Raw genomic sequence first — 27,089 nt, forward strand, 5'->3', positions numbered from 1 at the left:
CACATGGTAGTAGCAGAGCGAAAAAACTTCAGCCTCAGCCGATACATCAGTTCACTTCATTATCAGCCGATACATCAGTTCACTTCATTATCAGCCGATATATTTGTTCACTTCAGCATCAGCCGATACATTTGTTCACTTCATCATCAGCCGATACATCTGTTCACTTCATCATCAGCCGATACATCTGTTCACTTCATCATCAGCCGATACATCTGTTCACTTCATCATCAGCCGATACATTTGTTCACTTCAGCATCAGCCGATACATCTGTTCACTTCAGCATCAGCCGATACATCTGTTCACGTCAGCATCAGCCGATACATCTGTTCACGTCAGCATCAGCCGATACATCTGTTCACGTCAGCATCAGCCGATACATCTGTTCACGTCATCATCAGCCGATACATCTGTTCACGTCAGCCGATACATCTGTTAACGTTCAACTTTAAGGGGTTCAAACAAAGCACATACGTTATGCCCACAGAACTCGTATATTTATTATTCATTAAATATTTTTCTCAAATAGTAATATATATAATATGTATTGATTTACTGTGCGTGAAAAGGGACGGGGAGGGGGGGGGGGGGGGGTAAGGGGTATCCCCCAGTTCAATCAAGACCGCAATGGTATGACAGTGCATGTAAATTCCTATATAAATAGCCATTTAGCTACAAATTAGCTGATTATACATACACACGACCACGTGCGGATACATTACGAATAGATCAGCATGTTTTGGTTAATGATAGTCGATTACCCGTCCACTCTATCCTGCTGTGTGATGGATGCACACACCGCGTATATACGAGATTAATATTAATATTATGTCAGTGCTACATCCTCATATTGATTTTCTTTATGACGGAGAAATCAGTATGCAGTATATCGATTATAAACCGAGCACAGACATGTCGAACCTCACCGTGGAGTATCTGTTAGATATTGCCCCTTGCCCTCCGACCTGGGACCCGGGGCTGCTGTATCGGATCCCCTACCCTGTAAACTTGACGGACGGAGAGGTGGAGAGGATTGCTGGACGGTGTAATGTGCCCCCGCGCCAGACAACGGTTGGGGATCTGTCGGTCACGGGGAACTCGCCAGATGTGCTGTTACACGTGCTGGTGATCCTGTCTGTGACATCGTTTGTTATTTTGATTGCTGCTGGTTTAGTAATATGCAGGTGAGATATGAGGAAGATGTGTCAACTAACATCACTGCATGTCCGTCTTAGTTTGTTCAGGAATCAACATCTGTGTGGATCTAATTTTCTCTCATCTTTATCAATATTTATGATAATTTGTCTAGCTGTTTTCTCCATCTGTAAAGAGCTAAAACGGATTTCATTCCCATAAATGTCTAATTCACCCAACGAATTTTTTTCCCCATTGCTAGAGAAAGGGATGGTCTCTAAAATAATAATAAATTAATAGATAACGTCGTTAAGATTGTGGTCGCCCACCTGCATGGACTCGTGAGTTTCTTTCAGGTACTTCCTCGTATGTTTCCGCGACAATATTCGAGCCGAGCTCGCGGAGAGGTGCCATCGTGATTGTTGTATAACATGTAGAAGTAATTGAGTTTGTGTTAAAGCTCCTAAATGGCACCAAGTGGACATGTCTTCTCACTCTTAACGTCAAAAGGAATCCCCCCCCCCTTCCCCTCTCTCTCCATTTATAGATATGTTGGGTGTACAGAGAAAAGCTTCAGATGTAGCAATGAAGTATGATTTAGATTTTCAAAGCCCTTGTGGCTATGTTTGATTATTATAAGAGATGTACTAGAAATAATGTTACAAACGAAATTCTCAGCAGCTAACTAGAGGGTGACTGTCTTTTCATTGTTGGTTGTAAAGATAACTGGCAAAGACAATTAGACAAATGCATACTTTATCTATAAAAGAGAAATTAAAAACCTATAGTCATTTCTAAATCTACATTTTGCAATTATTTAAACAATCTTTATATTGAAAATATCATATATACAACTCTAGAATATTGAATTTACAAAGTCTGGTAAACTGTGCTTCTTTATAGTCAAAAGATAGGCTATGAACTGCAAGAGTATCTGAAATTCCCAGTTGAAAAAGTAGCATATGTTAAAATCTCATCACACTCTTTAGAAATTGAAACTGGTAGATATTCGAAACTTTGTATACCGGAAAAGTGTCGATAGTTGTTACAACTTCTAGTAACCTTATTGGTCTGATTATGCATTTCGTTTGCAAGTCCTATGTGATTGTATGTCAACATGTTTGGTGAAATGAATAGCATATTATAGAGCCAGCTTTCCATTCTATCATTCCTAAAGGAACGTTTTCTCACCACCTTGCCATGCGATAGCTGCAGAACTATAGCTCTCTGAAAAATATTTTGCATAATTCAAAATATTTTTTCAGAGAGCTACAGTTCTGCAGCTAGCCATGGGAGAGAGAGAAAAACTGATTAAGTTACTTTAATAACCATGTGGCCTACGTTGTGAGGACATAGAGACGCACTGTGGGGGGGAATTACGTCTTTATCCCTCACTCTCGAATTGTAAGGAGAAGGAGGGGGGGGGGGGGGGTCAGACTATTTACATCAGAGACACCTGCTTACATTTACGCCCCCATAAACGTAACCCACAGAAGGTACAATATATTATACATTAATCAATGTTAATGGGGACGTGTGGTGTTGAGACATGTTTCTGTATAAAAAAAACAACAACAACTTTGAAGCGAATATTGGAAGAGAAACTTGTTTGGGTGTCCCTATTAAAATAGGACATTTTTTTGCTCTTAAGAGAGATAGAGATTTTGAGAGATTCATTGGCAATGCGACTGGTTTGTCATGCTACACTAACGCCGAATGGTCTACGCAGTTCGAATTAGAGCTTTAAAGGACACATCTCGTGTTTTTAAACTTTTTAATTTTTTCAGCAAAATTAATTCATTTCATGCCTAAAACTACTTTACATGTGTTTTAAAAGAAACAGTTTGCGTAGTTTTCGAGTTTGATTGCGATGAAATTCAAATCTTGCGATATGCATATTTTCTTCGATATTTTACGCGCCATTATCTGTGACGTCATATGCGACCTCGAGCGAGAAGATTTGAAAACATTTGTTAGTCATTTCATAAACAGATTAGATTTAATTGACAAACAAACAATTATCACATTAACGGCTTGTAAATAACACTGCATTGGGGTGTTGTGTGCCGTTTAAGGGTGTACTTGCTGTCAGTAGAGATGATTTGGACTGTGTTTTTTTCAATTTTCGAAGGAAGGTATGAGGGACAAGACGTGAATATTTTTTGTTGGCACAACGACTTTGCCATAAAAAAAAACCCAGTAGAATTTGTCCCTATACTTTTTCAAACAAGCTCTTGGACAAAGACGTATATAAACTGCGAGAAAATGGTTCTATCGAAGCTTCGCACTGTTACATATAGGCCTACCGCATATGCTTTCCGTTCTGCTCTCAAGTTCAATACACACTCGCACCAACTGACCTTCACCTTGTAACACCATATAGGCAAAACTTTGCTAGCAGTGTCTACCAACTGGTAGTTTTAAAAAAGAAATTTAAAGATAAAAGATAATAGAACTTTCAATTATAAATAATAAAATATGATATTTCCCAACTTTGAATTGAATTATAATGCTTTCATTTTTTTTTTTAAAGGAACGCGTACGTGTTTACAACAACAGCACGCCGCGCTCCCACTTCCTAAGTAACAATGTGTAGATAACAAAAAATAATGATTAATAAAATTGAGCTTGAATAAAATAATTTAAAAGTATTGTGATTTTCACAATAACTTTGATCATTTTTATTATATTTTTTTCCCCGAAATGCACCCTTGACGGTAGGCCTAGTTGTCAATGCTACATGTAGGCCCTACGTAATCGTATTATAATTTAGGCCTATCTAACTTCTCCAAAAATAAATTTAATAATAATTGCTCTGTTTATTTTAGAAAAGCAACAACGCTAATTACAGTTGTTTACAGAAATGGCATTACCAAATAGTGTTTAGACAGTGATCCCATGTAAACATTATATTTACTCGCAAATTTATGCAGATTTCATACTCGCTTTCCTCGCTACATTTGGGTCGCTATTTGTATGCACTGGTGGCTAAAAGATATAAGACTCGGAAAATTTGTCAACATCGAAATAAATGTTATCCATGGTAAATAAATTAGGCCCCTAAAACCCGAGTTTTAAAAAATATCTAACACTACTATTACAACAAGTTGATCGACGAAGGTCGCATATGACGTCACTGTACCACGTGACTACCTATCTAATTAACTAGGCTTTTTGAAATCGGGGCTTAGATTTAAGTCCATATTGTGGCTAATTATCGCAATACTTCAGTGAACAAACTATTACAATTAATTTTTATAAGCATAAGGAAGACAAAATGCATATAATTCTGTATACTTTGAAAACACGAGATGTGTCCTTTAAATTATATAGATGTGTGCAAGTTACATAATCAGCTAAAAATAGATCATTGTATTTCTTATCAGTTCAACACTTTTAATTCAGTCAAGTACAGCTCCAAAAATAGATACAGATCGAGAGTCGTTCTAGTAGTTCTCAGCTAAGACAACTACTGTATGAGTTTTAATAATAGGAGCCAGTTTCATCCAAACCCTTTGTTTGTTCACGTACATGTACATGTGTGTATATAGCTAGCATCTATAACATTTTGATGATTTCTCTAATAAAATCGGCACATATGTTACAAAATGCGTACCTTGCTGTCATCTTTAGAAATTGAAAAGAAAAAAAAGAAAAGAAAGAAAAAGAAACTAAGTCTAAAGATTGTTGTTTAAGGTAGCTCACTACACTAAAACTTATACTCTGTATGACACCACGTCACAAGATGGCGATTTACAATTACAAAAGATGGCGAGTTTTGTGAAATTATTTGTATCGATCGATTTGTTTGTATATCATCGTAGCTCAGTGATTAAAGCATTGGGCTGGTGAACCGCTGATCTCGAGTTCAAATTCGCCGGAGTCTTTTTGTTCATATGTGTTGAAATATTTTTTTTTGAAAATCATGTTTTTATCCAAATTTGTATATTTTCTGCCTTTTTGGCAATACAACTGTACATGTATACTTATTGTATATCATCATATCTTTTATGATTAAATCAATTCGTACTGATTTGAGAAACTATTTCTGGGTGTAGTGAGCCACCTTAATTAAAAGGGCATGGACGCGATTTGAGCTGAAATTGTTCTAATTTTATTTTTCAATTTTTATTGTTTGCAACGCTTAACTAAAGTATTTCTAATGGTCAATCAAAATTTGAATATCAGTTGTTGAGTTACAAGTGAGATACAGCACCTGCAATTCTTTGTTATGTAAACAAGGCTCGTGCCATGTTTTGGTTTATATATGGCTTACTTATAACAGAAAATAATCATGTTTAAAAACAAACTGAGATGTGCTAAACACTAGAAACTATTTAATGGTGTTCAGAATTAATTTGTAAATTGAAAAATCTGCTTTAAATGAACGTTTACTTGTATTATAACCTATGTAACCAAAAACATGGCACGGGCCTTGTTTACATAACAAATTATTGTGGGCTCTGTATCTCCCATGTACCTCGTCAATTGGCATTCTATACATTAAAAACGGGGGAAAAAAACACACACAAAACCCCCCCAGAATTTGAAAACTGTCAGCTCAAATCGTGTCCACGCCCCTTTCGAGATTCTTTCTCTCATACGATGGAGACGTCACCATTGCCGGTGAAGGTCTGCAAAATTTAGACCTATATGTTCGGCGATTACGGCCTTTGAGCAGGAAGGGGTCTTTATCGTGTCGCACCTTCTGTGACACGAGGCCGTTGAAGTCTAAAGATGGGTGAACAAGGCGAGGGGAATTCCTATTCATCCAAATATATACATGTACTATATAAACATATGTACTCTTCCTTGTGATAAACTGATATTTCACATTTTTAGCTCACCTGAACTGAAAGCTCAAGTGACCTTTCCTGATCATCCGTTGTCCGTCGTCTGTCCGTCTGTCTGTAAACTTTTCACATTTTCGACTTCTTCTCCAGAATCACTGGGCCAGTATCCACAAAACTTGGCAAAAAGCATCCTTGGGTGAAGGGCTTTCAAGTTTGTTTTTTTTTCCAAAATGAAGGGTCATGGCCCCTTCAAATGGGAAATACATGTAATCACAAAAATAGGATGGGGTCATTTAAAATCTTCTCAAGAACCACAGGACCAGAAAAGCATGCAAGGTTCCTGACATAGTGCAGATTCAAGTTTGTTAAAATCATGACCCCAGGGGTAGGGTCACAATAGGACATCAAAGTCTTTCATGCAAATATAATTCCAATGTTATTTATTACAGTTGTTTTGATTGGACAAAAATAAAGCTGTACAAGAGTTTATACATCAATAAATCCGAAAACGCAATGTATCCATACACGCCTGAAAACAAATAACATAGTGCGGGGAAACTATTCAATTTGTTGCAATTGTTAATAAAGTGAATGAATTGGAATTATAAGAATCAAACATTCTTTTTGAAGAATTTATCGATGTGTAAACTCCGGACATTTTACTCACAAACTTAACATAAAAGTGCTTCGCACTTTTATTCAGTTTGTGAGTAAAATGTCCGGAGTTTACACATCGATAAATTCTTCAAAAAGAATGTTTAATCCTATAATATAGGGAAAAAGCTTTTAAAATCTTCTCAAGAACCACTGGAACAGAAAAGTTTACATGTACATGAAAGCTTTCTGATACAGTGCAGATTCAAGTTTGTAAAAATCATGGGCGCCAGGGGGAGAGTGGGGCCACAATAGGGAATCAAAGTTTTAGAGTGGGGCCACAATAGGGAATCAAAGTTTTACATACAAATATATGGGGAAAGTCTTCTTCTCAAGAACCACTAGGCCAGGAAAGTTAAATTTACTTGGCAGGTCTCTGACATATACCAGATTTAAGTTTGTTAAAATTGTGGCCTCCAGGGGTAGGGTGGGGCCACAATAGGGGATCAAAGTTTTACATACGAGTACATAGGAAAAAATCTTTTCAAAAACCACAGGACCAGGAAAGTGAAAATTTACATTAAAGCTTGCTGGCATAGAGTGGATCCATGCAAGTTTGTGCAATTCATAGCACCCAGGGGTAGGGTGGGGTCACAATAGGAGATCAAAGTGTTATATGCTGATATGTAGGAAAAATCTTTTAAAATATTTCTAAAACTATCTAAGCTAGAGATTTCATATTTTGTATATACATTCTTTACGAAAAGGCCTTTTATATGATGCAATGATGTGTGATCTTGTGACCTTGACCTGGGAGTTTGACCTACTTTTAATAAAAATATGACCTGTTCAATATCTCCTCAACTATTTAAGATAAAGCTTTCATATTTTGTAGATATATTTCTTATGGCAAGGTATTTCGTATCATACCATGACCTATGACCTTTGTCTTATCCAGAACAGCAAATCATGTTAGTCATATTGGTGTTTAGGCATTTCTGTGTTATGTGAATTCATTTTCAGTTATGTTGTGATCCTTTGGGGCTAAGTTGGGACCACAATATGGGGTCAAAAATTTTCGTGGGAATAAAGATTGATAAAAGAAATCACAACAGCTAAACAATGACAGGCGGGCCAAAGTGACTAAGGTGAGCAATGTGGTCCATGGGCCTCTTGTTTATTGTTTGATGATATATATTTTTTAAAACTCGGTGATAAAATAGAATATATTACCCATAAAAAAAATTACGAAAGTAAAAGTAAATATTAGATCGATGTATCGAACCCATTACCCACGTGTCCAGTGGTTTAGGCCACTCGAGTAGCTTGCTTACAATATCATGAAAGGAGATTTACACCCTGGCCAAACGTCATTTGGATACAACCATTCTTACGTACACAGGATACAATCGTGCTTTAAAAGCAGTCACCTTTGTCGGCGCGGGTTCGAATCCCGCTCGCGCCGGTAAGTGAGAAAGTTTCCCAGTTTACTTTCGTAAGGTCGGTGGTCTCATCCCAGGTACATTGTATCTGGGTTTTCTCTTCCATCAATAAAAACTGGGCGCCATCAGATAACTGAAAAATTGTTGAGTGTGGCGGAAAACATCAATCAATCAAAAAAAATCAATCAATTAAAAGCAGAGTACAACCAACCCCTACGTCAATTTACTCTGGACAGTGTAGATGCCCGAGACGAGGGGCAAGAAAGTGAATAATATTTTTCTTTATACATATAATAATTCTGGATTGAATGATATATAACATTCGGTCAGATCCCCTACCACTTGCTCAACAGCACCTGATAGGCTATATAACTTTAAAGAATTATCTGTATAAAGAAAAATATGGACCACTTTCTAACCCTTCCTCACGGACATCTACACTCTCCATAGTAAATTACCGTAACGGCTGGTTGTACTCTGCGTTAAAAGCACGATCACGATTGTATCCTGCGTAGGAAAGATTTAAATCGTGCACGATATGGGCCTACCGTCTTTAGTGTAAGGGACTTGGGAAGCTATTCTTTTGTACAATATTTTCACATCTTCCATCTACAGTTGGTCATGGCTTCATCCTTTTAGAAGACGAAAATATGTACTTTTTCAGTTTTTCTGAAAGTATTTGATTACAAAAACACAGAGTCGACCCACACACGTTGGAATTTTACCAAAATCGACTATAAAATGGTTAAATTTGACAATTTCGACTGTTCTCATCTGCACATTTAAATAATTGCTTGTGTATTTCATTTACAACCTACAGTAAATATAGATGTATAGTTTTTCAACCAATTGATGAATATTCTAACTCTTTACATGTAAGAGCAATTTTATTTTTGTGTTTCCTATCCACCCACTCGTAGGCACTTTTCTCGCCTTGTTCAACCACCTTAATAAAAAAAATTCTAAAACAGGTATAAAAAAAACCAAATCATCCCTAGCTAGTTTAAACAAATGCAATAAATTGTTGTTCACACATGAATAAATTATATATGCCACCTTTCCCGATTTAGGCGGGATTTCCCCCTATTTTAAGCACGATTCCTCGCATTGGGAAAGCACCCCCTATCCCAGAAATCCGATTTTGTAAAATTGTCCCTCGATTTTTAAAAGTTGGCAGGCATGCATATTGCATTGCTTTTAGTACTTGGATATATGAGGAAACTTTTAATAGATCTCTTACTACAATGTAGCATGATACATGTATTGTTTATGTATTATAAGTTCATCATTTTTGTATTGGTCATATCCATGCTGTTTACCTGCTTTTATTTTTTCTCTCAGCAACAAACATGTCACGGGGGTATGATATAAAAAGAGGATATATTAAAGAGGAACTCTACATCATCATAATGGATGACTTCCTTTTAAAACATGAATGAAAATATAAATGTCAGCAATATATGTATTCCTTTTAGATTTAATTACCAAATTAAGCCGAGTAGCTCAGTAGGTTAGCACATCAACTGTTGAGCTGTGGGACGCGGGTTCGAATTCAGCAGCCCCCCCCCCCCCCCCCCCCCCCCCCCCCCCCAAGAGTGCTTTCTACTAAAACTGAGGGAATGTAGCTACTGTTGTAAAAAAAAAACAAAAACAAAAAACAAAAAAAAAAACCCTTAACATCTAAAACTAGTCCCTGAATTCAAAAGTATGCCTACATTACGAAAGCCGGATAGTCTCATATTTGAAAAAGTAAAAAAAAAAAATTAACTCGTTATAACGAGTTCGTATCTCGTAATAACGATTTTTAAAATATCTCGTTATAACGAGTTAATTATCTCCTTGTAACGAGTTAGTATATCGTTATAACGAGATAATTTAAAACTCGTTATAACGAGATATTAAATCGTTATTACGAGATACTAACTCGTTATAACGAGTTAAGTATCTCGTTATAACGAGTTAGTATCTCGTAATAACGATTTAATACTACATTACATGTAAATGTATTGGTAAATATATTTAGCACAAATAAACAGTTGTTGTTGCTAAAAATAGATTATTTAAAGGGGCATTAGCTGTGAAAGTGATGACAACATTTTTTTCCCAAAATCTCTCAATGGCATGGAAATATATATATTAATGACTAATAAAAATGTTTATTTTGTACAAAAAGAAGATAAATCTAATAAAACTATGTTAGATAATCACTTTTAGTGTAAAGAAATATATAAGGAAGAATTATTGTCTTGCAAGGCAATAATATTTCACTCATGAAAATTAAATATTCATGTGCCTACTTTGAGGTTAAAAAGTGTTTGAAATCGATCATTAAATACTGGTGTTGTTACTGAAATATATAAGATGGGAGGAATTTTCAATGAATTCAATTTTTGGTGACAAAACGACAGTTAATGCTCCTTTAATAAATGAATGTGACTGTTCCAATAGTGCTTGTTCAACTCCATTAAAACTTTGCATATATGAATATTTGTTTCCAGTTACAAGCACAGTAAGCACCGGACTGGTGACAGCTGTCTTCAGACAGTGCCAACCCAACAACTGAGACGGGAGTTACTGGAGGAGGAAATGCAAGTACGAGACAGCAATGGCTGCTTTAACCACACCTACAAGTCGTCACAGCCCGACCTGCAGCATGCAAACCATTTACAGAACGACCTCCATCCCAACAAACTGGGCACAGGTGACAAAACGCCAATTGACACAAGAAATGGAGTTTTGCCATGATGCATGCAAACTTTTTTTAGAGTTGGAGATTTGTATTTGTGGTGGAATGACCTTTAAAGCTGTTTTATGATTTACATGTATACAAAACACGGAGGTGACTCAATCATGACACCCACCACTACTCAGAACAACAGCTTGCATATTTACAAGGATCTATACTTTTCCCCCCAGTATTTTGCAGCACTCTTCACTATCTACAATGTCAATGTAATGTCTTGCTATGATCAGAGGAGGATTGCAAGCACGGTAATATACCCTTGCAACACATGAGATTATATAATTATGACAGAACACAGCAACACACCCCAGTAACATATATAGGGAATTATATGACTCACAAAACACAGCCAATATATTCAAACAACACTCAGAGCGGTATATTATTTAAATGTTTACATACATACACTATATATACTAAGTTTTAGCCCCACCCTGGGGTCAGAACCTCTACCCCAGGGATCCTAAAATTTACAAGTTTTGTGGAGGCCTTCTTAATCTACATCACTATGCATTTAGTTTTTCTTACACAAGTGCTATTGTAGAGAAGATTTTTGAAAATTCTTTAATTTTTAAGTTTTTGCCCCAACTCGAAGGCCCCTGGAATGCAGGAGTCTTGAAATTGACAATTTATGTTCCCTTGTTCCAAAGATATTTGATTACCAAGTTTGAAAGGAATTGGAATGGTAGTTAGGCCAAGTAAAATTAATTAGTAGATTATCATTCCCGTCCACCCCTCGAAAATCGCCCGCCCTGATTTTTTTAATTTTTCAAAATTACGATTTCCGGATATTTTTATGTCCGGTCCGGTATCGTAAACGTACTTTGTTTCACTTTGCCTTTTAGAAACCCAAATACACATGTAATTATGATTTATAAAGCCTTTTCTCATTGAGAGAAGGCATTTTCGAGGTCAAGAATACCATGGCGAAAAATAAAAAATAAAATCCTCCCACCCGCCCCATTTTTTGGTGAAGTTTGAATGATAATCTACTAATTAATTTTACTTGGCCTTATCAAGAAGTTAAAAATGCTCAATCGTTAATGCATGACAACAACCAATACACAATTTCCGAGATATCAGCTGTTCTGTGATGGAGGTACGTTCAGTATTCTGTTGAACACTTTGATGGGTTCAAGATGTATACATATACATGTAGTATAAACTGGCTATGTAAATAAGGATAAAAGTTCTGAAAGCATCAATTTTGTTTATATTTGCCATTGGTATACATTAAACTGACCATACCAAGAATAATTTGTTTGAATTAGACATTAAACCAAATATGAAATTATTGTTTATTTCCTCTGCTACACGAGTGATACTTTTATCAAAGAAATATGGTGATTATCAATTTTTGTTTAAGCTATGTTATTTATCAAATACTCATAAACTTACAAAATTTGTGTGTCCCTGCAACTCAGGTGGTTGCAAGACATCTGGTAATCATCCTTTAGGCAATATATGAATGCAGCGATAAGCATTTGTACCCACCACGTGAACACGAAAACATAATTTGCACCTCACCGAGCGCAAGAGTTCAACAAACTATTGGGCAACTCCGAAATTGCGTATTGCAATAGGTCACCTAAATCTACTCAGAGAGCTCCGCAATGTTGGGCATCAGATTCACTGAAATATGCAGCCTCCAGAGTGTCTACAAGCTTTTCTATCAAGTCCCAAAGTGACCTTGATCTTAGACCTTTCAACTCAAAAATCAACAGAGTTTTTCCTCACTTGATAACGGAGTGATATGTGAATTATAAAATCAATGCCGCCCCCAGTGTCTACAAGGTCAACATTACTCACAAACTCACCAACCTACACACGAACAGTCCCATCACTATATCAGCATTACTCACAAACCCATACATAAACGGTCCCATACAAACTCACCAACCTACACACGAACAGTCCCATCACTATATCAGCATTACTCACAAACCCATACATAAACGGTCCCATACAAACTCACCAACCTACACACGAACAGTCCCATCACTATATCAGCATTACTCACAAACCCATACATAAACGGTCCCATACAAACTCACCAACCTACACACGAACAGTTTCATCACTATATCTGGCATTGAATGGAACAGTATAGGTTTCATACTGACAAAACTTTGATAATTGTAGATATTTACAATATATAATATATTGTAAATAAGGATGTTTTTATACGAATTTCATTAGATCTCAGACTCACTAAAATCATATCAACAGATGATCTCAATCCTTCCATCTCTTTTTTTTTTTTGGACAATGGTTTGATTGTTCCTTTGAAGATTTTATAAATCAATGTTAATTAAGTTCTCTCTATATACTTTACCACCTAACACAAATATCTAGCGTACAATCCTGTAGAAGTTTATTGTTGAACACTTCACAACTTGTGCAAGGTTGTTGTGACACTTCCTCTCAAGTTAATTCTTGAGACTTTTATGAAACACAAGTATGTATACATAAGAGATATCGAAGTGGATTTCTGTTACTGAAACTTCCTTGGTCAATGTTGACTACTGTGGAACTCAATTCATGTCAAAATGCATTGTAAAATAAAATTATTCATACATTATTCTTCTTCTGAAAATTCTTTTTTCATTCAATATAACAGGAACTGAAGCTGATAAATTCAAATTTATAGACTTTTATTATGAATACAGTTGTATCTAGCATTGTTGATTTAATATCTAGACCACCATACTGAAAAGCATTGTTGATTTAAGACCACCATATTGAAAAATCTGAGGTAAACATCAAACTCCACACAATTAGAAATATTCATAAGAAATTCATCTATCCAGATTCCAATTCGTAAAGAACAAAGAGCTTGACAATCCTGGATGATGAAGACAAGCTGTATGTACATAATCCATTTTATATGATTTAAAACACCAGTCAGGGGAGGTAACTCTGAATCGTTTGAGCTCGTTGATTATTCTTGCTGTTACCAACAAATGGACTGGATGTTCACAACTTTTTCAGTTATGCATATCCTGGCCCTCAGTTTAAACTTAAGTGTCTCACACCAGGAATATCCATTTAATCCCCTTGACCCGGGTCCTTTGTCCACTTTGACCTTTGGTCATTTGTCCACAGGGTGTCAGTGACTGGCTAGCACATTAAAGAAATGATACACCTCCTCTGTGTCATACACACCCACCACAGTGTTACACTCTGTGCATCTCACAGGATGTAGCTTTTCCTCCTCCTCATGGGAACTCTCCTGCTGACCCTCCTGTGACCCCTGCTGACCTCTCTGTGGCCCCTGTTGCCTCTTCCTCTTTCTGGTTTTTTGTGGAGGTTGTTTCAGTATCTCATTAAAGTCCACATGACAGTTCATTACAAACATGGCTCTGTACTGGTTGTGATATGATTCATGCCTGTCAAATTCAGAAAGCAAGAATAATGTGCCTCATAGTCATATTTACATAGTTTGACAGCTGTGGAGTTACATAGTTTGACAGCTGTGGAGTTACATAGTTTGACAGCTGTGAAGTTATGTAGTTTGACAGCTGTGGAGTTACATAGTTTGACAGTTGTGGAGTTACATAGTTTGACAGCTGTGAAGTTATTTAGTTTGACAGCTGTGGAGTTACATAGTTTGACAGCTGTGGAGTTACATAGTTTGACAGCTGTGAAGTTATGTAGTTTGACACCTGTGGAGTTACATAGTTTGACAGCTGTTGTGTTATGTAGTTTGACACCTGTGGAGTTATGTAGTTTGACAGCTGTGGAGTTATGTAGTTTGACAGCTATGGAGTTATGAAGTTTGATAGCTGTGGAGTTACATAGTTTGACAGCTAGCTATGGAGTTACACAGTTTGACAGCTATGGAGTTTTGTAGTTTGACAGCTGTGAAGTTATGTATTTTGACAGCTAAGGAGTTATGTAGTTTGACAGCTATGGAGTTATGTAGTTTGACAGCTGTGGAGTTATGTAGTTTGACAGCTATGGAGTTATGTAGTTTGACAGCTATGGAGTTATGTAGTTTGACAGCTGTTGTGTTATGTAGTTTGACAGCTGTGGAGTTATGTAGTTTGACAGCTGCGGAGTTATGTAGTTTGACAGCTATGGAGTTACATAGTTTGACAGCTGTGGAGTTATGTAGTTTGACAGCTGTGGAGTTACATAGTTTGACAGCTGTGGAGTTACATAGTTTGACAGCTGTTGTGTTATGTAGTTTGACAGCTGTGGAGTTATGTAGTTTGACAGCTGTGGAGTTATGTAGTTTGACAGTTGGACAAACACAATGAACGCAGTGATCACGAAATGTTGCTTTGCTTCCACGGCAACACGAAGCTGGTATATTTACTTCCAAGAAATAAACTTGTAGCATAGCTGAGCAAAATTTGAAGATGAAACCATTTCAAATCTAAGAGAAGTTTTTTTTTCACCAAGACATCAATGAAAAGATCAGTGAATTTATAGCATTAGTACATAGAATAAACAAATATAACGTATAAGTAGAATTTTCAGCAAGGATTTAATTTTGGCATTATTAGCGACAGTGTTGAGATCCCTAAAATTGAAAATCACTAATATTTATTCTATATAGGAGGTAATAACTATTTTTCTTGGAATTATAAAGTCGCTAAAATATCTATACCCATATTTCACATGGAAATCGCTAAATTTGTGTCTAGCTAAAACTAAAATACCAAGAAGCACATCAAATAAACTTAACATGTTACCGAGTTCTAATTTATACCTTTCTGCATTCTCATTGGTAAATTACGGAGTTCTCATTGGTTTTGCTGGTAAGGAACCAATTTCTTCCTGATAACTTTTTGAATTCTTTAGGTAAAATATTGAGTTTGTACTAATAACTTAATGAATTCTTACTCTAACTTACTCATTTCTAAGGATAACTTTTTGAGTTCTTACTGATAACGTATTAAGTTCTTCAAGAAAACTTACTACAGTAAGTTCTTACTTATAACCTATTGAATTCTTTCTGATAACTTACTGAGTTCTTTACAATAATTTACTGAGTTCTTACTGATAACTTTCTGAGTTATTACTTTATGTGAGTTCTTACTAATAATTACTTAGTTCTTTATTTTACTGATTTCTTACTGATAACTTATAATAAGTTTTTACTTTTAACTTACCGAGTTCTTACTGACAATGTACTTAGTTCTTACTCTAATTTACTGATTTCTTACTGAAAACTTACTGAGTTCTTACTGATAATTTACTGATTTCTTACTGAAAACTTACTGAGTTCTTACTTATGACCTATTGAGTTTTTACTGATAACTTACCGAGTTCTTACTTAAGTCCTATTGAGTTTTTACTGATAACTTATTGAATTCTTACTGATAACTTACTGAGTTCTTACTTATGACCTACTGAGTTCTTACTGATAACTTACTGAGTTCTTACTGATAACTTACTGGGTTCTTACTTATGACCTACTGAGTTCTTACTGAGTTCTTACTTATGACCTACTGAGTTCTTACTGATAACTTACTGAGTTCTTACTGATAAGTTACTGAGTTCTTACTGATAACTTACTGATTTCTTACTAGTAACTTACTTTTGACAGTCCAAACACAGAGTGGTCATACAGGCTGGGCAGTCCAACACAGCATCACTAGTGGGTGGTTTTTTGGTGGTCTTGCTGTCTTTTACTGTGTGTGACCGTCGATGATTGTCCACCCACCGCTGATCATCATCGTCTTGGTTGGGATCGTAAAATAGGTCATCATTTGTCAGCTTTTTTTCTTTCTTTTTCTTGTCTCCTGTGATTTTACAAATTATGATTAATTTTACAAGTTTAAATTTGTGAATGCAGCTTTACAACTAATAGGCACACTATGCAATTCATACATTTTGAAGCAAACATAGTTGCCGAAATTTTTAAATCACTGTCAGACATCTGGTCTGACAGAGTTAAAGGTTCTGTCAGACGGGACAAAGTTTTGTCAGACTAGATACATGTACCTTGTATTGCATAGAAAGAACGAAGAAGAAAAAACTGCACCAAAATGCCTTTTACTGTTTTAACAGCAATGCATCCCCAACTCATAATATCCAGCCAAATACGGTCAGTTTTCCAACCATCATGGAATTCATGAACACCAAGGAAGCCTTCGTAATTTTCTAAATGGTCCAGGTTCAGCATATTTTTCTTTTCTTACCAAGTTGTTTGTTTGTTTTATGTCTTGTCAGGAATTTTCCCCTCATATTGAGACATATGACCAGCTGTAGGTGAAACACCACAAATTTAGACCTATGCTTTGAACTTTGACTCAAGGCTGTAGTAGTGAGGGTTCTTTAACGTGCAACTTAAAACCTGCCACAACATTGGATGTCATATCTGAAAGACCTGTAACTCTCACTGCTAAATGTCGAGCGTTTGGCGAGGATATATTTACATCTTAGGTTTGACGTGGTCATGGTACAAGCAGAACTCAAACTCATGACCTTCAAGTTACGAAGCGAATGGTCTACAACTGAGCTACCATGACCAGTCTTTTCTTCCTGGACAGAGAACCTTTCATAAATCTGATCGGCCCCCATGTTGTTTGAGTGACCTTCACTTGCTCATCTTGAACCCGAGCTCTAAAATAATCGGATCACACCCGATATTTTCAAACGGTCATTTGGACCAACATTTTCTAGAAAATTATCGGTCCAGCAAAAATTTTACTGGCCTTGCCGACAAGACCGACAGTTTTCGACAACTCAGAGCAAATGGTAGCTCAGTGGTAGAGCATTCGCTTCATAACTGAGAGGTCATGAGTTTGAAACCCGCTCGTGCCAAGGCCGCATCAATCCTAAGACCGAAACATAGGTAGTGATTGCTCCTTCGCCAAACGCTCAGCATTTAGAAGTGAGGATAACGGCCTTTCAGATATGACCTTAAAAACGGAGGTCCCATGTTATGGCAGGCGTTGGCATGTTAAAGGGACCGATTCATGATTTCAAAATTTTGTTTTTCACTTTAAAAGATCGAAAAATACTGTCTATGTGTTTAATAAGTTTCACAAAAAAAGTCAAGGTTATATATCATAATTGAAGCTCATTATAGAGAGGTTATTATTTCTTTTGAAAACAAAAATTGAAGTGTGTAATTGTTTACGAAGTTTTTAAAATAAATAGATATCAATCCAAGTTTATTATATATATCACATTTCAAGTATACTTAACTAAAAATGTGTCATTTAAAAGTTAAATTTGTGACTGTATAAAATTAAGATGCTTTAAATTACAAAATTAACATTTAACTGGGTTGTTTATAAACATAAAAAAAAAAGACTCGATTCTTTGTTTACATAAAACAGAGTAAAGGCTAAAATATTGCTCTTATCCTTGCATTCAGAAGGTCCAAATTTTGGTTGTGGTTGTCATTATTAAGGTCTTCCGTAACAACGGAAGACCTTTTACTGATTGTGCTGGTTAAGATTATTCTTATTATTCTTTTTTTTTCTTCTTTTTCCTAGACGCAAACTTTGAAGCTTCATATCTCGCTCATTTTTACATGGATTTTGCTCAAATTTTCAGGGTTTATAAACTTTACAGAACGATTTTAAAATCATGTACTACATTTCAGAAATTCCCTTCTGTTCACGAGTTATTCCCCTTTGAATGAAATTTTAGGGGCTTTGGTTTCCAGACAAAGGCTCTGAGACTGTATAAGCTTGAGCAGAAAATGCGTTGAAAATGAAAAGTAGGAGCATTGCAGTTGTGCACATTGTTTTTTGTTTTTTGATTACAGCGTTCGAAATGGTGGTTGACAGGGTTCAAAATTAGGACGCCTAAAGGAGCAAAAAATTATACATATTTTCCTTTGTATCTTTTAAACTAAAAATATTTTGTTATGACGGGTAGAACAAAAGTTGTACAAAATGTTAAGAGCTTTCTTTTGATATCCCTAAACAGGGGCTGGCCCCTTAAATTAGGGATCTGGGGATCTTCAAAGTTTTCGCATTATAACTCAAAAACGGTAAATATTTCGATATGGCTTTCGCTGGAAAAGTTGTTCTTTAACATCTTATTGATCTCATAAACATAATATTTTGCTCGAGTATTGTGTTATATATGAGTAAAAAGCTTGACCCGCAAACAGGTAACCGTATCATTAGGTAGGTGAAGGGGGAAAATATACGTATAACTTACTTCGGCACGTGCCCCTGGCGTGAAATTCATACACGACTTCTGTGCGCACTGTGTACATAATATACCTACATGTATTTACGCAGATAGATATTAAAGTTTAATAAAATATTCACGATTTGAGAGCAATTTATTTGATTTGTATGTATAAATAATTCAAACTCTATGAATCATTCTCTTCAGTCTGAATATTATGCTATCATAATTTTGTTGTATGATAAAATATTGGTAACAGCTATAAACCTTTATTGTATGCCCTGAGCCATAAATTTCATAAATTTGAATAGTTATTTTTTCTTCATTATTGGGACTGAAAAGTTAAATGCTGAAAGAATTTAATCCCACAAACACACGTGCCTCAAAAGACTGATTCGTGGAATGAGATCATACACCCATGTACTTGAGTAGTATAAATTTATTAAACACCTAACGATAAAAATTTATAGTACACCTTTAAAGCTTCCTTTCAATGATATATATTAAATTCTCAAACTATCTCATAAGTACATGCAAGGTGAAGATAACGAACAGTGATCAATCTCATAACTCCTACAAGCAATACAAAATAGATAGTTGGGCAAACACGGACCCCTGGACACACCAGAGGTGGGATCAGGTGCCTAGGAGGAGTAAGCATCCCCTGTCGACCGGTCACACCCGCCGTGACGAGAAGTCAGAATTGCCAGCGTAGCCAAACTACTTATATCGTTACAGTACTTATCTTCCTGTCACAGTACAGTTGATTATTTTCTTTCTATAAACTTCACTTGTATTCGTCTTTTGTAAAATCACTGGATAAGTATTTCAAATAATTTTTCCCGGGGTGATGTTACGTATAACATATCAAGAGGGAATGAAGGCGAAAGTGAGATCCCAAACACACATACTCATGTACGGTTCCTGTATTTTCATGTTAACTAGGCTGCATTAGGACCTGACCCAAGGACATATGGTCAAGTTTAAGGTTTTTATGTCATACAGCTCCGACGGAAGACCTCTCGTTGCTTTGCAACGAGCTTGGCTCTAGTTGAATGAATTATATTTTAAATTATTAACATGAACAAGAGGCCCATGGGCCACATCGCTCACCTGAGAAAAGAGTGTTTATGTTTTAAACCCAACATGGCAGGTGTGACCAGAAAATCAATAGGGGGTCATACACGTTGTAAATATGTGCATTAAGTGTGTAATTATAACAATTGAATGCCCTTCAGTCAAAGATTTTTGGTGCCAAGATTAATGATATTCACCAAGTTGTTCAAAAGGAATCGACGGCGAGTTTTCTTCTTCTTAATTTATAAATGAAGACAAAAATGAAATTATATCACTAGATTTATTTGGATGCAAAATTAACAAGAGCAGAAAAAATTGAAAATTTATCTACATTTACAAACATGTAGGTCAAAATTGTTTTTGTAAAGTGATCTGATGGAACAGGTGAGCCTTTGAGTTTTCAAGTGTATATAAATAGTGGTGATCAGTCCACAGGCTTACAACTGAAAAAATATTTGTTTTTTAATTTTTTGGAAGTTTACCCAGTATATTTGAATGGAAAATGGAGATCAACAAAATTCAGTACATAGATGCTTTGAATAGAAATGATAATCATAAACAAGAAATTGTTTTGAAAATAAAAAATGAGCATAAATGGATTTAAGTGTATTATCCTTAAGTTTGTATCTTAACATAGAGGGTACCTTGGACATTAATATTTTTAATCAAGTGGTTGTGCATGAGTTTACAAGTATTCCAGTAAAAATTACGTTAATCAAAGTCCTGATGTTTTTAATAAGAATATTTTAAACATTTTTTCCTATATATTACCATGTAAAATTTCTTAAACACTCCTCCTTATATATTCCCATGTAAAAAAAAAAAAAATCGATCTTCTATGTGGCACCAACCTTCGCCAGGGGACCATGAATTCCACAAATTTTAATCTGCACTACCTGATAATGCTTTTACATTAAAATGACTAATCATTACTATGCTCTTCTTGAGATGAAGATTTTTGAACATATATTTTTTTAAATATTTCAATGTCAAACTTTGAACCCCTATTGTGGCCCCTCCCTACCCCCTGGGGGCATGACTTGAACAAACTTGAATTTACACTACCTGAAGATGCTTCCATATAAATATGATTAATCACAGCTTTGCTATTCTTGAGAAGAAGATTTTTAAAGATTTTCCCTATATATTTGTGTGTAAAACTTTGATCCCCCCCTTGGGGCCCCATCTTATCCCCAGGGGCCATGATTTGAACAAACTTGAATCTGCACTATGTCAGAAAGTTTTCATGTAAAAATCAGCTTTTCTGGCTCAGTGGTTCTTGAGAAGAAGATTTTAAAAGATTTTTCCTATATATTTGTATGTAAAACTTTGATCCCCTATTGTGGCCCCATCCAACCCCAGGCGCCCATGATTTGAAAAACTTGAATCTGCATTATGTCAGGAAGCTTTCATGTAAATCTCAGCTTTTCTGGCTCAGTGGTTCTTGAGAAGAAGATTTTTAAATGACCCCACCCTATTTTTGCATTTTTGTGATTATCTCCCCTTTGAAAGGGACATGGCCCTTCATTTGAACAAACTTGAAAGCCCTTCACCCAAGGATGCTTTTGGCCAAGTTAGGTTGAAATTGGCCCAGTGGTTCTGGAGAAGAAGTCGAAAATGTGAAAAGTTTACGGACAGACAGACAGACGGACAGACAGACAGACGGACGCCGGACAAAATGTGATCAGAATAGCTCACTTGAACCTTCGGTTCAGGTGAGCTAAAAATGAAAATTTGTATTTTTTTTAAAAAAATGTGAACCAGTCCCTTTAAAGAACCCATAAGCAATGAGCATAGGTCTAAATTTGTAGAACTTCACCTACAACTGGAGACGTCTTAATATGAGTGAACAAGAGTACCGCAAACGGTACAATATACACCTGTCTAACCTGGCAGCATCAAAATCTGCACTATGTCAGGAAGCTTTTATGTAAATGTAAACTTTCCTGACCCAGTGATTCTTCAGAAGATTTTTAATGACTTTCCCAATATATTTGTATATAAAACTTTGATCCCCTATTGTGGCCCCATCCTACCCCTGGGGGCCATGATTTGAACAATCTTGAATCTGCACAATGTCAGGAGGCTTCCATGTAAATTTCTACTTTCGTGGCCCATTGGTTCTTGAGAAGAAGATTTTTAAAGATTTTCCCTTTATATTTGCATGTAAAACTTTGATCCCCTAGTGTGGCCCCAACTTACCCCCGGGTCCATGATTTGAACAATCTTGCATCTGTACAATGTCAGGACACTTTCATGTAAATTTCTACCTTCCTGGCACAGTAGTTCTTGAGAAGAAGATTTTTAAAGATTTTCCCCATATACTTCTATGTAAAACTTTGATCCCCTATTGTGGCCCCAACCTACCCCCGGGGGCCATGATTATAACAAACTTGAATCTGAACTATGTCAGAAAGTTTTCATGTAAATCTCAGCCCTTCTTGAAAAGAAGATTTTTATAGATTTTCTCTATTTATTTCTATGTAAAACTTTGATCCCCTATTGTGGCTCCAACCTACCCCCGGGGACCATGATTATAACAAACTTGAATCTGCACTATATGAGGAAGCTTTCATGTAAATTTCAGCTCCTCTGGCCCAGTGGTTCTTGAGAAGATTTTTAAATGACCATACCCTAATTTTGCTTTTTTGTGATTATCTCCCCTTTGAAGGGGGCATGGCCCTTCATTTGAACAAACTTGAAAGCCCTTCACCCAAGGATGCTTTGTGCCAAGTTTGGTTGAAATTGACCCGGTGGTTTTGAAGAAGAAGATGAAAATATGAAAAGTTTACGCCGCCGATGACAGACAACGGACAAATTTTGATCAGAAAAGCTCACTTGGCGCCTGCCAGCCAGCCAGAGGCATGTACAGTGTCATAATATGTCCCGTCTAATGACGGGCGCATAAAAATTCAAAACAGTGTCACTGTCAATGCTTTTTACAAACTATGTCAAGATGTTTTCACATGAATTTCAACTCTTCTGGCCCAGTGGTTCTTGAGAAGATTTTAAAAGATTTTCCCTATATTTGTATGTAAAAATTTGACCCCCTATTGTGGCCCCATTGTCTAAAATTCTACTAAAATTTTGACTGCTCAAATAGAAGAAAACTTTCTAGAAAAAATCTCAAACTTAAGTTTGAGTTTTCTATTTGAGCAGTCAAAATTTGAGTAGAATCTCAGACTTAAGTCCAATTAAGTTCTTTACGAGAAATCCAGGCCTGATCTGTTCTTCAGCTCCCCAAATCTCTGATAAGAATGGCATAAAACAACTATTGTTACCTTCAGTTATCATCTCTTCTTCGTCCGAATCAAAATAAACATCATCATAAAAACCATTGTCCCGTTTGGAATTGTGACTGGAACATCCGGATTTTGAGCTCTCTCCACAGTTTGTTCCTAAATACATAGACAGAGAACCATGCAAAACTACGGATTTGGAAAGACACATTGATCCTGAAATTACCATGGGTCATACAGTCTATCTCACACAGAAATAAACAGATGAATTCTGAAATGGGTCACACAGAAATTGTAGCAAGAATTAAGTGTACCTTTGATAAATTATGAAAATACTTGCATTTTTTTAAAATTCAAGTTCATCGTCACAAGCCACGACTGATGTATAAGCAGGAAGATGCCGCTGCTACTGAGCAGCACCAAACACTCAGAAAGAACTCACGCTAAGCTTCAGGATAAGCCGGGGGGTGGGGTGGGGGGGGAGTGGTGTAGCAGATAGTATAAGCAGGAACTTATACTGCCTTGCTAGGGAGCTAGCTTTTCTAGTTATGTGGTAGAGTCTCTCTCCTGAACACGCAAGTTAAGTGACGGCGATCAGCCTTTGGATAGGTGATCGCTACATGTTACAAAGGTATAATATTTAGTAGTCTCAAAATTAGATATTTTTCAGTATTTAGAATTTACATGTTTTTGCTTCATATGTTATTTGCTAAATGTACATTCTCTGATGAAGTGACCAACACTACATACACTTTAGTAGACTCTTCTTTACAAGGTTCCACTAATGCTGAACTCTGGGATTTTAGAAAGTTTAGACTCATGATTTCATATACTGATCTCGATATAAACATTGAAAGCAAAAGAAAGGAAAACATAGAATCATAATGGTATTTGTTTCTGCAAGTTTACATAAAGTTATAAAAACAGTACATGTTTGGAATCCTAACAAATGAAGAATATGTTCTTATCATTAATAAAGTCCATGATACTCTCTGAACTTAATAGAGAAAATTTGTGCTTTTCTAATCACCTGTTTTTTCTTGTCCTGCTCTTCGTGCCTCCTCCAGTGCAGAAACTCTCTTGTCCAACTCTTCATTCATCTCTTTCTCAAAATCGGACTCTGCAGATGAGCCTTTACTGGACACAGAGCTGTGCCGTACTCGTACCTTTTTCTGATTGGCACAATGGATAGTGAAATCAAGCTCATCATCTGAACTAAATTACACACAAAAAAGGGTTTTCTTACCATATTGTAAATTTGCTAAATTTCTAAATCGTATCCGAGACACAAATACAATAAGCGATGAGCTGAGGAGAAGGTGATGGGATAGGACATGTTTAACGGAGGGAAAGTGACAATGACTGAGATGGTGCTTGAATGGACACCAGAAGGTTAAAGGGGCATGAAAGAGACCAAAAACAACCCAGAGATTGATTGATGGTATCTTGTTTAACGTTCCTCTCCAGAATTTTTCACTTACATGTATATGGAGACTTCACCAATACCAGTGAAGGGCTTCAAATTTAGGTCTATGATCGGTGCTTACGGCCATTGAGCAGTGAGGGTTCTTTAGTGTGCTACACCTACTGTGACATCCGTTTTTAAGGTCATCTCCGAAGACCCATGACATTTTAATTTTTGCAATTAAAATGGGTTAAACTGAATTTCTTGTCCACTTCAACTTTTCGCCTTAGACATCCTATTAACTCCCTATCACAATGAAAGCAGACCAAAAAAATTCAGTTTAATACTTATTTTAATCGCAACAAGCGGCTGAAGTTCAGGCAAGATTTCCCGAATCACTTTGTGTGACACTGGTCTGAGGTTCAGAAAAGGCGTCAGTCCAAATACCCAGCCTCCACGAATCTCGCTGAGATTACAGTGTCACCAAAGTGCATGTTAATTAGTAGAACCTGCCGAAGTCGAATGTGAATTTTAAGACATGAATTATAAAGGACTGCTTCGAGATTTGGTGAAGGCGTCAGTCCAAATACATGTGTTTAGCCGAGTCGAATCTCAGCCGAAATTAAGTCTAGACCTTTCAACTTTTAAAGGGACTGATTCGCGATTTTCCTTCAAATTTTGTTTTTCACTTTAAATGATCAAAATCTACAGTCTAATGTGTTTAGAGGGTTTCATAAAAAAATTAAGGTTATTCATAATGACAGAAGCTCATTATAGAAGTTTATTATTTGTTTTGAAAACAAAGATTGAGATGTGTTATTGTTTGCGGGTTTTTTAAAATAAATGGATTTTGATCCAAATTTATTATAAATATCACATCTCAAGTATACTTTAGGTAAAATGTGTCATTTAAAAGTTAAAATTTGTGATTGTACAAAATGACGAAGCTTTAAATTACAAAATTCACGTTTCACTGGTTGGTTTGTTTGTTTACATTAAAAGACTCGAGTCTTTGTTTACATAACAAAGAATCAAAGCTGAAATATTGCTCTTATCCTTGCATTCAGACGGTCCAAATTTTGGTTGTCAACATTAAATGAGAAATATTTTTCATTTTTAACATCAAAATTGAACATCGTTTCTTTCGAAAAACGTGAACCAGTCCCTTTGAAATATTCTCTATAGTCTATAAAGAATATCCAACCTGCTGTCTCTTTCGATATCGCTGTCATCCTCAACGAGGTAGTCATCATCTTCATCTAGATTTCGCTGAATAAAGCGTGCCATTTTCGCAGACTTGTAGTTACGTTCAATAACGTGTGCCGTATGGTTCTGAATTTATCTAACTTTCACTTTGGGTTGTCCATGTCATTATTTATCTTGTACGAGAGGGTTAAAAACAACATATCTGTAAAACGCACACAGGCATTTGCGCCTGAGCGACTAAACATAGACTTTTGAGAACTGGAAAATATAAATCCGGAAATTAGTCGGTAGCCCCAGGTGAATTTATAGTTGTGTCATTAATGTAGATTCGTTATTGATACGAGTATATATGGTTTTACGCACGCCATTACAGCCTACATGATCGTTGAAATGAGAGATGAAAAAAAGCACTAGAACAAATGATCAATTTGAGGTAAGAATCTAATTCGAAGTGGAATAAATTCTTATTCTATTTATTTCACTAAAATCAGATTGTTTTATTTATTACTTATCCCATTGATCTAGACGTCTTTTACACGAATATGTTAATTTGTTCTTGACCAGATGTAAACTATGGCATCATGAATAATTCTTTCTTTGTGTTAGGACTGGTTCACGATTTTTGAAAAAAAAATATTTTTCCTTTTTTATGTTAAACATTAAAAATATCATTTAAATCATTTAATGTTGACAGCCTAATTTTGACCTTCGGAATGCAAAAATAAAAGCAATATTTTAGCATTAAATCTGTGTTATGTAAACAAAGACTCGAGTCTTTTAATGTATACGAACAAACTAGTGAAATATTAATTTTGTAATATAAAGCATCTTGATTTTGCATAGTCACAAATTTTAACTTTTAGATGACACATTTTACCCAAAAGAATGCTTGAAATGTGAAAGATATAATAAACTTAGATCAATATCAGTGGCGGATTTAAGGGGGGGGGGGGCGCCGCCCCCCCCCCCCCCCCCCCCCTTTTCAAATTTTCAAACTTAAGGTAAATCGTGGTATCTTGTTTAGAAAAATGTACTAAACAATGTAAGAAGCAATAATTTCTTCCACTCCCGGGGAAATGAATGACAAAACTCTATTGATTTCTTGAATTACTTTATTGGGAGAACTTAATTTTATCCAAAAACCCTTAAAATTTGCGTCATTTTATTAATTTCACCTCATAAAAAATTATAGAAAATAGTACAAAAGACTAAATAGGAGATATATTCCAAGCCCTATAAAATCTGTAAAATTCAGGAGCTTTCGGGGGTTTCGCCCCCTGGGCCCCCACCAGAGCTTCGCCCCCGGACCCCCTGCCTCGTAAACGCCGCCGTAACCGCAATTCCTGGAT

General features: G+C 36.1%; 2 protein-coding genes across 2 annotated transcripts; one reads left to right on the forward strand and one right to left on the reverse strand.

Annotated features, from left to right (window-relative positions):
• The first annotated feature begins 669 nt into the window (after positions 1 to 669).
• On the forward strand, positions 670 to 11,653 carry LOC125649203 (uncharacterized). The gene is made up of 2 exons (XM_048876498.2): positions 670 to 1,185; positions 10,463 to 11,653. Exons 1-2 carry the CDS (start codon positions 791 to 793, stop codon positions 10,707 to 10,709), a joined length of 642 nt encoding a protein of 213 aa, XP_048732455.2. The 5' UTR covers positions 670 to 790; the 3' UTR covers positions 10,710 to 11,653.
• Positions 11,654 to 13,344: 1,691 nt separating this feature from the next.
• Positions 13,345 to 25,911, reverse strand: LOC125649202 (E2F-associated phosphoprotein-like). The gene is made up of 5 exons (XM_048876497.2): positions 25,739 to 25,911; positions 24,160 to 24,344; positions 23,172 to 23,288; positions 16,256 to 16,460; positions 13,345 to 14,096 (listed from the first exon to the last, which is right to left on the reverse strand). Exons 1-5 carry the CDS (start codon positions 25,819 to 25,821, stop codon positions 13,817 to 13,819), a joined length of 870 nt encoding a protein of 289 aa, XP_048732454.1. The 5' UTR covers positions 25,822 to 25,911; the 3' UTR covers positions 13,345 to 13,816.
• Between the last annotated feature and the right edge of the window lie 1,178 nt (positions 25,912 to 27,089).

The sequence above is a fragment of the Ostrea edulis genome, chromosome 5 (genome assembly GCF_947568905.1).
Source record: "Ostrea edulis chromosome 5, xbOstEdul1.1, whole genome shotgun sequence".
In the NCBI taxonomy this organism is placed as follows: Eukaryota; Metazoa; Mollusca; class Bivalvia; order Ostreida; family Ostreidae; genus Ostrea; species Ostrea edulis.

Bases quoted from the DNA above. Each gene is read 5' to 3' on its own strand.
- LOC125649203 (XM_048876498.2), top strand. From the start codon at position 791: ATGCACACACCGCGTATATACGAGATTAATATTAATATTATGTCAGTG. The intron at 1,186-10,462 runs GTGAGATATGAG...ATTTGTTTCCAG, and splicing joins GCTGGTTTAGTAATATGCAG to TTACAAGCACAGTAAGCACC.
- LOC125649202 (XM_048876497.2), bottom strand. From the start codon at position 25,821: ATGGCACGCTTTATTCAGCGAAATCTAGATGAAGATGATGACTACCTC. The intron at 23,289-24,159 runs GTGATTAGAAAA...CTATGTATTTAG, and splicing joins AGCAGGACAAGAAAAAACAG to GAACAAACTGTGGAGAGAGC. The intron at 14,097-16,255 runs GTAAGTTACTAG...TGAATTTGACAG, and splicing joins CTGTGTTTGGACTGTCAAAA to GCATGAATCATATCACAACC.